At 38.7% G+C, this 11,510-nt stretch overlaps 1 protein-coding gene across 1 annotated transcript; it reads left to right on the forward strand.

Annotated features, from left to right (window-relative positions):
• Nucleotides 1-9,599: 9,599 nt before the first annotated feature.
• Nucleotides 9,600-10,523, forward strand: LOC123814067 (olfactory receptor 18-like). The gene has a single exon (XM_045831627.1). It carries the CDS (start codon nucleotides 9,693-9,695, stop codon nucleotides 10,521-10,523), a length of 831 nt encoding a protein of 276 aa, XP_045687583.1. The 5' UTR covers nucleotides 9,600-9,692.
• The last annotated feature ends 987 nt before the right edge of the window (nucleotides 10,524-11,510 follow it).

The following is an 11,510-nucleotide window of genomic DNA, read 5'->3' on the forward strand; positions in this document are numbered from 1 at the left end:
TGAAATTCTTGTAACCAGACTCATCAAGGAAAAAAAAGAGAGGAGCCAAATAAATACTGTAAAATCAGAAATGAAAGAGGAAGAGTGAGAACTGACACCAACAAAATACAATGGATAGTAAGAAAATCTTATGAAAAACTATAGGCCAACACATTAAACTATCTAGGTAAAATGGATAAATTCTTAGAAAGGCACAATTTTCTAAAACTGAATCAGGAAGTATCAGAAATTCTGAATAGACAGATTTACAACTAACGAACTTAAAGCCGTAATTAAAAAAAAAAAAAACAAACTCCCAACAAACAAAATTCATGGACCTGATGTCTTCACAGGTGAATTACCCAACATTTCAAAAAGAAATAACAGCTACCCTTCAAAAAATTCAAAAGGAGACCTCAGGCCAAAATGGAGGCATAGGTAGACACTATGTGCCTCCTTGCACAAACAAAAGAAGGACAACAACATGTTTACAAACAAAAAACAACCAGAACTGCCAGAAAATCAAACTGTATGGAGTCTGACAACCAAGAAGTTAAAGAAGAAACATTCATCCAGACCGGTAGGAGGGGTGGAGACAGGCAGCCGGGCAGAGAGGACTTGCAACAAGGCAGTAGCTGGAGGACTGGGGTTGGGGGCAGGCTGGGGCTGGTGGACCTGGCAAGGCAGTGGCTGGTGGACTGGGTGTTCCCACATTCATGTGCAGATAAACCAGGAGGAACAACTGGGGAGCGAGACAGACTGCACAACCCAGGGTTCCAGTGTGAAGAAATAAAGCCTCAAGCCTCTGACTGAAAACACCTGTGGAAGTTGAAGCAGTGATCAGAGACTCCAAGCCTCACAGGAGAGTTTGTTGTAGAGACCCACAAGGTCCTAGAACATACACAAACGCTCCCACCCAGCAGTCAGCACCAGAAATGTCCAATTTGCTTGTGGGTAGTGGGGGAAGTGACTGAACACTGGCAGAGAGTGCAGCAAGCAGCACTGTTCCCTCTCAATGCCCTCTCTCACATACAAGGCAGCTATGCGAGTTGCCCTGCCCTAGTGAACCCCTAAGGCTCCACCCCTTACTACATAACAGGCATGCCAAGAGAGAAAAAAAATGGCCCAAATGAAAGAACAGATCTCCAGGAAAATACAACTAAGTGACAAAGACATCGCCAAACTATCAGATGCACAGTTCAAAACACTGGTAATCAGGATGCTCACAGAACTGATCGAGCTTGGTTGCAAAATTAAGGAACAGATGAAGGTTACCCAAAGCAAAATAAAGGAAAATCTACAGGGAACCAACAGTGACAGGAAGAAAACTGGGACTGAAGTCAACAGTTTGGACCAGAAGGAAGAAATAACCATTCAACCAGAACAGAATGAAGAAACAAGAGTTCAAAAGAATGAGGAGAAGCTTAGGAACCTCCAGGACATCTTTAAACATTCCAACATCCGAATCATAGAGGTTCCAGAAGGAGAAGAGGAAGAGCAAGAAACTGAAAACTTATTTGAAAAAATAATAAAGGAGAATTTCCCTAATCCGACAAAGAAAATAGACTTTCAGGAAAACCAGGAAGGTCAGAGAGTCCCAAAGAAGTCAGACCCAAGGATGAACACACCAAGAGACATTATAATTACATTAGCCAAGATTAAAGATAAGAAGAGAATCTTAAAAGCCACAAGAGAAAAGGAGAGAGTTACCTACAAAGGAGTTCCCATCAGACTGCAGCTGATTTCTCAATAGAAATCTTGCAGGCAAGAAGGGGCTGGAAAGAAGTATTCAAAGTCATGAAAGGCAAAGACCTATGTACAAGATTACTCTATCCAGCAAAGCTTTCATTTAGAAAGGAAGGGCAGATAAAGTGCTTCCCAGATAAGGTCAAGTAAAAGGAGTTCATCATCACCCAGCCCTTATTATGTGAAATGTTAAAGGGATTTATGTAAGAAAAAGAAGATAAAAAATATGAACAGTTAAATGAGAACAAACTCACAGTTATTAACAACTGAACCTTAAGACAAAAACAAAAACAAACTGAGCAAACAACTAGAACAGGAATAGAATCACAGAAATAGACATCACATGGAGAGTTACCAGTAGGGGACTGGGAAGGGAAGAAGGAGAGAAAGGTACAGAGAATAAGTAGCATAAAGGGTAGGTAGAAAATACTGGGGGAGGTTAAGAATAGTATAGGAAATGAAGAACCCAAAGAATTTATATGTACAAACCATGTACTTGAACTAAAGGGGGGGGAGGAGGTGGGGGGGAGGGGGTGTGCAGGGTGGAGGGGAATAATGGGGGGAAAATGGGACAACAGTAATAGCATAATCAATAATATATATTTTTAAAAATTCAACAAGTATAAAGGACACATGAACACAAACTAGGGAGGATGGAAATGGGAGGGAGGTGAGGAGAGCTAGGGGGTGGGCTGAGATGGGAGTAAAAGACAGAAAACTGTACTTGAACAACAATTAAAATAAAATAAAATAAATTCAAGAGGAGGAAAGACTCCCACATTCATTTTATGAGGCCAGCATTATCCTAATTATAAACCAGATGGTACAAAGAAATAAAATTATGACCAATATGCATAATGAACTTTGACAATATAGTCCTTAACAAAATACTAGCTAACTGGATCTAGCAATACATTAAAAAGATCATATCCCATGATCAATGAGTTTTATTCCAGAGATGCAAGTTTGGTACAACATTCACAAATCAATAATAAATGTGATATATCACCTAAACAAATTAAAGGATAGACATCTCATGATTGTATCAATAGATTCTGAAAAAACATCTGATAAAATCCAGCACCCATCTGTGGTAAAAACTCTAAGCAAAATGGGAATACAGGAAACATACCTCAACTTGATAAAGGCCAAGTATGACAAAATCACAGCCAACATCATACTCAATAGACAAAGACTAAAAGTGTTTCCCTTAAGATCAGGAAAAAGACAGGGATGCCTGCTTTCCACACTCTTATTCAACATAGAATTGGAAGTCCTAGGCACAGCAATCAGACAAGAAGAAGAACTAAAAGGCATCCAATTGGAAAGGAAGAAGTAAAACTGTCATTATTTGCAGATGACATGATACTGTGTATTAGAGAACCCTAAAATATTTACCTAAAAATCCTACTAGAACTGATAAGCGAATCAGTAAACTAGCAGTACACAAAATAAATATCCAGAAATAGTTGCATTTTTTATATATCAACAACACTCAGGGAAAATAAACTAAGACTACAATCTCATTTACAACTGCATCAAAAAATAAAATACCTAGGAATAAATTTAACCATGGATGTAAAAGACCTGTACTAGGAAAGTTGTAAGAATCTGAAGAAATGAAAGAAAAATACCACATGGTCTTACTTATGTATGGATCTAAGGAACACAGTCAACTATCAAACAATATAGGAACAGAAGCTTAGGTGCATAAAACAAAATGACAGCTGCTGGAAAGGAGGGTGGGTTACGGGATGAAAGATAGTGAAGGGATTAATCAAGGAACATTTATGGACAACTCATGGACTCAGATGACAATATGGGGATTTGGCTTGGGATGGGAGCAGGTGGGGCGGGAGGAGGAGAGGGTGGAACTTGGCTGGGCTGGAGAAAGGCGGAAAAAATGGGATCAACTGTAACAGCATAAACAATTTTAAAATAAAGGAAAATGCTCTCCCCCCAAAAAAATCTGAAGGAAGAAATTGAAGAAGACACAAATAAATGGAAGTATACATTGTGTTCATGGGTAAGAAACATTATGAAAATGCCAATACTACCCAAAGCAATCTATTGATTCAGTGCAATTCCTATAAAAATACCAATGGTATATTTCACAGAACTAGAACAAATAATTCTAAAATTTATATGGAAGTACGAAAGACCCAAAGTAGCTACAGCAATTTTGAAAAAGAAAAAGAAATTTGGAGGAATCTTGCTACCTGATATCAAACTATACAACAAGGTCAAAGTAATCAAAACAACATGGTACTGACATGTAGATCAATGGAACAGAACAGAGAGCCTAGAAGTAATCCCTTGCCTTATGGCCAATTAATATTTGACAAAGGAGGAAGGAAAATACAATGGTGTATAGATAATCTATTGAATAAATGATGTTGGAGAAATTGAACAGATACATGCAAAAAAAATTAAATGTGACCATCTTCTTACACCATACACAAGAATAAATTCAAAGTGAATTAAAGACTTAAATGTTAGACTTGAAACTATCAAAATCCTGGAAGCATAGCAGTAAAATCTTAGACATTCTTATAACAATATTTTTTTGTTGATATATCTGTTTAGACAAGGAAAACAAAAGAAAATACAAAAAAATGGAATCACATAGAACTATAAGCTTTGGCACAACAAATTAAACCGACCCCAAAATGAAAAGACAACCAACCAAATGGGAGAACACTTTTGCCAATTACAAAGGATTAGGATCCCAAATTTATAAACTTGTACAACTCAAACCAACCGACCAACCAACCAACCAAACAAACAAACAAGAAAGCAATGCAATTAAAAAATGGGCAGAGGACCTAAAGAGAAACTTGTCCAAAGAGAACATACAGATTTCCAATAGACATAATAAAAGATGCTAAACATCACTAATCATCAGAGAAATGAAAATTAAAACCACAATGACATATCACCTAACTCCTGTCAGAATGGCTGTCATCAATAAATCAACAAGCAGCAAGTGTTCATGAGGATGTGAAGAAAAGGGAACTTCTTGCACTGTTGGTGGGAAAGCAGACTAAAGCACCACTATGGAAATAGTATGGAGTTTCCTTCAAAAATTAAAAATGGAACTGCCTTATGACCCAAAGATTCCACTTCTGAAAATACATCCGAAGAATCCCAAAACACTGTGTTGAAAGAATATATGCACCCCAATGTTCAGTGCGGTGTTACTGACAATAGCCAAGACCTGGAAACAGCCCAGGTACCCATCATTAGATGAGTGGATAAAAGGTTGTGGTGCATTTACACAATGAAATACTGCTTGGCTGTAATTAGAAGGTAAATCTTACTTTTTGTGACAGCATGGATGGACATGGAGAATTTTTCAATTTTTTTCTTTCCTTTTTATATTTATTATTATTATTATTATTATTATTATTATTATTATTATTATATTTATACTTGGGTAGCATTATGCTAACTGAAATGGGCCCAAGAAAAATAAGTACCATATGGTTTCACTTACATGTGGAATTTAATGAACAAAATAAACTAACAAACAAACTAGAAACAGACTCACAGACATGGAGAATGAATGGATGGACAGCTGTCAGAAGAGAAAGGTTGTAGGGGGGCTGGGTTAAAATGGTGAAGGGATTAAGCAAGGAAAAAGTCCATCTAGGCACAGAGAACAGTATGGTGGTTATCAGAGGGAGAAGGAGTGGAGGAGGTAGAAGAGGTAAATGGGGGATAAATGGTGATGGAAGGAAACTTGATGCCTGGTGGTGATCATGAAATACAATAGACAAATGATGTATTATGGAATTGTATACCTGAGAGCTAATAATTTTATTAACCACTGTGACCCCAATAAATTAAATTTTAAAAAGATGACATGACTGCAGCCCTACATCTAGAGCACAGACATCTGTGAAACACTCTGTTGTATTCATGAAAATTGCTATTTGGCATATCAAAATAGATAGTTGTCTAATGTAAAAACACACATAATTTCGGTGGAAAAAATAGAACTGTGGAAAAAATAGTTGTCTAATGTAATAACACACATAAATTCTATGAAAAAAATAGGCCTTTCAAAATAGCAACAACAACCCATCTCTTAACACATTAAATCCCAAACCCCAAAACAGACTACAGAAGAAAAAGAGAAAGTTTCTCCTTAGATGGACACATCTTAAATGAGAAAATAGAAATGATATCATATTTTTGGTAGAGACAGCATAATTATCTTCACATAGAATTATCAATCCAATGAATGAGCAGATACACAAGTCAGACATTGCTTTTTTTAATTGAAAAAAACTTGTCTGAATTTATGAAATTCCTGCAACTTGGAAGTTGGAAGTGAGGAGTATAGGGGAGCTTCCTCCCGACAAGGGGCCAAATCCTTGGAAGTACCTTTCATTTCCCTCTTCTGTTAATAATAGCAAGTCCTCAGAGACTGGGATAACACAGACAAGATTTGGCTAATTATGAGCTGTGAGCATTGAGCTCCCAAGTTCATGCAAGAATAGATCATCAGCTTTGGCTCCAACCCTTGCAGTTCCCCATCTCAGTCCAGTGGGCTTCACATCTGAGTCTTCTTGTCTCATGTCACTGCATCAGGAGGCCCATGATGAACCTGGCCACACTGCCAGCCCTGGGGTTGGAGCCTGAACCTTCAGTGCCCATGCAGGGCAGCAGCAGTGGATTCCCACTGCCTGGTCCTACTGCAGCAGAGACAGAACAGCCCCGTAAGTACTATGGAGATGATGGATGGAGAAGAGACTGTCAGGGGCATTTTCTCTTTCATCATTAGGACAAATAGGAGAGTTGGGGCAAATGGAGGGGAGGGCACCAACATGGAAAGTTTCAGATATTTTGGTTCTTATACAGGCTGATTCTGAATATGTGGAGGGAAACAATGGTCCAATTCATTTCTGATCGCCCAGGGCCTACACTCTGCTCTGCAGAGAACAACAATAATCTCTGTTATATACTGAACAGACTCTGCCTTGGATCTCAGAAACAGAGTAGGCAATATTGCTCCCACACAACAGGTGCTGTCCTTCATGTTCTTTCATTCTTCCAGCAATGTCTCGTAGGACTAGATGGGAGGTAAACCATGCTTGCATGCATCAATAGTACTGGTTTTCTAAGAAACCTATCAATCAATTTTCATTAATAGAATCTACAACACTTAAATATAAAGAAAAACTCTGCTGATTTTCATAAATAGGAAAAAAATGAAAAAAAGAGAGGAAAAGAGAAAGAACTAAATCTTATAGTGTGGACTGAGACACATGTTAGGATTTCCACTCACTCTGTGAACCAATTACCTGGGACCTTATAGGCTTCCTCCCTTCACTACTATCTGATGGAATAATATGTCATTACACCTTTCTCATGATTGTTTTCATCAGCAAACCCACTATTTCAACCTGATTTCAAAAGCATGACTGAACACTTCTGGAGGGCAAACCTCTGTTGAATGTCACATGTTTCCCAGAGGTGGTTGTTATTCTCCATTTCTATGTGAGAGATACCAAGTCAGAGGGGTGGAGATATCACACACACTTCACATTGAGTGTCTGACAGCTGGGAACTCAGTGCAGCACAACGATTGCTTCTTTCCAAACCTCTTTTATCCTCAGATGAGCAAATGGGGGCTTACCCACCAATCCCTTCTCTTGGAATTGGAGGGTGGGGGTTCACCTGTGAATTAGCAAACTGGAGCCAGAGGTTGGCAGGGACCTTTACTGAATGAATGTGTGGATTCTAGGGGTTTCTATGAATAGTGACACATGTGTGAGCACATTTTGTAAAGCTCAGATATGGAAATACCATTCCCCATACAAGATGGGATTTTCATGTGGTTCTACCATGAAAAGACTACTGCTAGTCAGATGTCAGGGAACTTGCTAATTTCACACCTTGGCAATTATTTTTTGTCTCATTTTTCTATTGGGAAAATAAGTATAGGTAATTAATAGTAAAACCACATATATCCATTTATTTATAACTCAAATATTTTATGCCTACGTCTTGAAGAAATTCTCACTTGTGTGATGTGGAGAGGGGCATAAGAATTTTCTTAACCACTGTCACAGAAAACAATTGAAGAATAAAATGAAGTTTAACCCACAGGTAATATTAGACATCACTTAAAGTGTTGCAACAGATATGTATGCATATCACAAAGAGACTTAAAATGCCATGCTGTGGTAAATGAGACTCAGGGAACAGTGTGTGTAGTATGTGGGCATATAGGTAAGTTTTTAGGAAAACTACTATGAATGCATAACTCACTACTAATATTATAAAAATATTGTAAGAAAAATGCATCCACCAGAGTCATGACAGTGTTTACCTTCAGACAACTGAAGTGCAGGGGAAGTTCACGCAGGGAAGGGAAAAAAACCCTCAGGTTTTTTCAGTAATGAGCAAAAATTCTACAGCATGGATTATTACATACTTATAGTTTAATATGGGAAGTGGGTAAAAATGATATGGAAAGGAATTCCTATATACAATGTTTATTCATTGTCTGAGAATGGTTCTCAGCTCTGGCCTTATGATAGTATGCCCAAAGGACTTACGTGTAGAAATTCTGATTTAATTGGTTCCAGGTTATGGTCAGCCCATCACTAAATTTCTTTGTTATGTTTTTATTTTATTGTATATTTTCCATTACCATTTAACCCCCATACCCCCTTCCACCTACACCCACACACCCCTACCACAATCACCACACTGTTGTCTGTGTCCATAAGTTCCAGGAGTTGAATTGAGAGGAAGCGCAATTCTATCTCTCTCAGGAAGAATTGACTTGAAAAGCATTTAAGCTGCCATAAGGAGACCAATTTATGGCTTGAGGTATGGCTTTGGTTCTCAGTTTGTCCACTGTTCATTAGGGGGTTGGATCTGATGAGAAATCAACTTTCAGCAATGTCTGTGGTTAGAGTCAAATTTAAGAAATTTATACAGTCACGATGAACAAAAACAGTAAAGTGGAAATGCAAGTGCAAATGTTTCTCTGAGATTGTGTATCATTGACATACAATAAGCTTTCACTAAAGAAAAATGAGTACAGAGTATTCATTAAAATGAATTGTTATTTAATCATCGGTGTACTGTAAACTAACATGATTTTTAGGATCAAGGGTGCTGTATGATTTTGTGCATTTAACAAAGACATATTTTGTAAAACATGAAGTCCACTAAGGCCAAAAATATACATATTTAAGTTAGAGTTAAAGGACTGACTTTGACCAGACAACCCACACATTTGAGTGAATACTTGTCTCCCTGGAACATGGATGTCATAAATCCAAGTAAAGATGAAAACCCTTGAAGATAATTGCCATACAAAAATCTACCTGCTTATTTTAAGTTAGAATGCAGTTAATGTGGTTTTAGCTCTTCAAGACTACATTCTAGATTAAGGGAATTTCTGGTACTGCATCTGAGTGAGATAAAGTACATTCAGCTGCCTCTTAGTGTCTTCCAATTAAGATGATTTTTCCTTAGAAAACAGTATGTCCCATTCTGTATTTTTACTTCCAAAGTAGAAGGCTGATATTTTGCCATTGATGGATTTTTTTAATCTGCAGTGTCCTTTCTTCTCTAATATTCTTTGAGCCAGGGTCTCTAAAGTGGTTGTTTACAGAAACAGGTAAACAGCCCAGACATCTATAAGGAAAGAGTTCTAAAAGAGTTCCCAACTGAGAAATGTTGCTGAAGGGTAAGGGGTGGTGGTGGGTGGGTGGGTGGTGTTTGGTCCTCAAGCTCAAGTGTGATTCCTTTATTTGTGAATTGCTTGAATGCAAAAAATGGATTTGTTACACTTGTTTCATTTGTTCAGCACACTCTTCTTTTTCAAACTGTGTCCTATCTGCATAGTACCACAGAATCGAACAGGTGACTATGAATTCTTTCTCCTGGGACTGTCAGATGACCCAGAGCTGCAGCCTCTTCTGTTTGGCCTGTTCCTGGCCATGTACCTGGTGACCATGCTGGGGAACCTGCTCATCATCCTGGCCATCACCTCTGACTCCCACCTCCACACACCTATGTACTTCTTCCTTTCCAATCTGTCCCTGGCTGACATCAGTTTCAGCAGCACTACAGTCCCCAAGATGCTGGTGAACCTCCAGACATACAGCAAGTCCATCACCTATGCAGGCTGCCTAACGCAGGTCACGTTTTTAACTCTGTTTGGAAGTTTGGAGAGTCTACTTCTGGCTGTGATGGCTTATGATCGGTTGGTGGCCATTTGTCAGCCTCTGCACTATCTGGTCATCATGAACTCCCGCTTCTGTGGCTTGTGTGTCTTACTGTCATTTTTATTCAGCCTTTTGGACTCCCAGCTGCACTACTTGATGGTGTCACAACTCACCTTCTGTGCAGATGTGGAAATTCCTCATTTCTTTTGTGACCCTTCTCAACTCCTCAGCCTTGCCTGTTCTGACACCTCCACTAATTACATATTGATCTATTTTTTTGGTGCTATCATTGGTGGTGTTCCAGTCTCAGGGATCCTTTTCTCTTACACTCGAATTGTTTCCTCCATTCTGAGAGTCCCATCATCAGGGGGGAAGTATAAGGCCTTCTCCACCTGTGGCTCTCACCTGTCAGTTGTTTGCTTATTTTATGGAACAGGCCTTGGGGTGTACCTCAGTTCCACTGTGTCATCCTCCCTGAGGAAGGGTGCAGTGGCCTCAGTGATGTACACTGTTGTCACCCCCATGCTGAACCCCTTCGTCTACAGCCTGAGGAACAGGGACATCAAGAGTGCTCTATGGAGGGTGATCAGAAGAATAGCCTAATTTTATACCTGTGGATCTTTCTTCACTCATACACTGATGATAGTAGGAAAATGAAACATGTATAACAAGAAATTCTGAATCCACAGTTTGTAGTGTGTTTGCATCCATATGGATCTGGTCTCTGTCTACACATTTTTTCCTCTTAGCACAGCTGTAATGGATTCAGAGGTCTCTTGTACTCTGTACTTCAGTGAGAGTCCCTCCAGGTTTATGCACATCCTGTCAGTTACCCCTCTCACTTTCTGTGCATTAATTACCCAGGACTCTTGGTCCTGAACTGCCTTGATTGTATCATTATGAAAAATTGTATCCCTCCTTTTTGGTATTTATTCTTTCTTCAGGTTCCCAATGATTCCTCTCCTTTTTCCATTTTTTTGCTCCTTCATGATTGTGGTCAGATGCTTGAGAAGTTAGAGTATTTAATTTCTTTTCCAATCCAAGATATTTTGAAATTGAAATGGGATAGCATTAATACTAAATTTGAATAAATACTTATCAACTGGCACATTCATAGAAAACTGGGACTTCCAGTATTTTGATAAATCTTTTTCCCATTCCATCTAACATGTCATCAGTTTCACAGCCATACATGAAAGGACAAATACTGTATAAATTCATTTATGTGAGGCATCTAAAGTAGTGAAATCCATAGAGACATGGAGTAGAATGTTGGTTGTCAGGGGACAGGAGAAGAGGGAACAGGGAGTTAGCATTTAATTGGGAAATAATGATTTTCCCATTTGCAAGATGAAAAGACTCATGGAAATGGATGGTGATGATGGTTGTACAGCAATGTGAATGTACTTAATTTCCCTGAATGGGACACTTAAAATGGTTAAGATGTCAAATTTTCCATTAGATTATTTTACTACATAAGAGAAATGATGTCATATTAGAGATGAGGGACATGTTGCTCCAAATGTCAGGTGTGCCACACAGACCTCAGCATCAGCTCCCATACGGACCTGCCTCAGCTGCTGAGGGCCA

The sequence above is a fragment of the Phyllostomus hastatus genome, unplaced genomic scaffold (assembly GCF_019186645.2).
Source record: "Phyllostomus hastatus isolate PE091 unplaced genomic scaffold, TTU_PhHast_1.1 phas_contig_159, whole genome shotgun sequence".
NCBI lineage: Eukaryota > Metazoa > Chordata > Mammalia > Chiroptera > Phyllostomidae > Phyllostomus > Phyllostomus hastatus.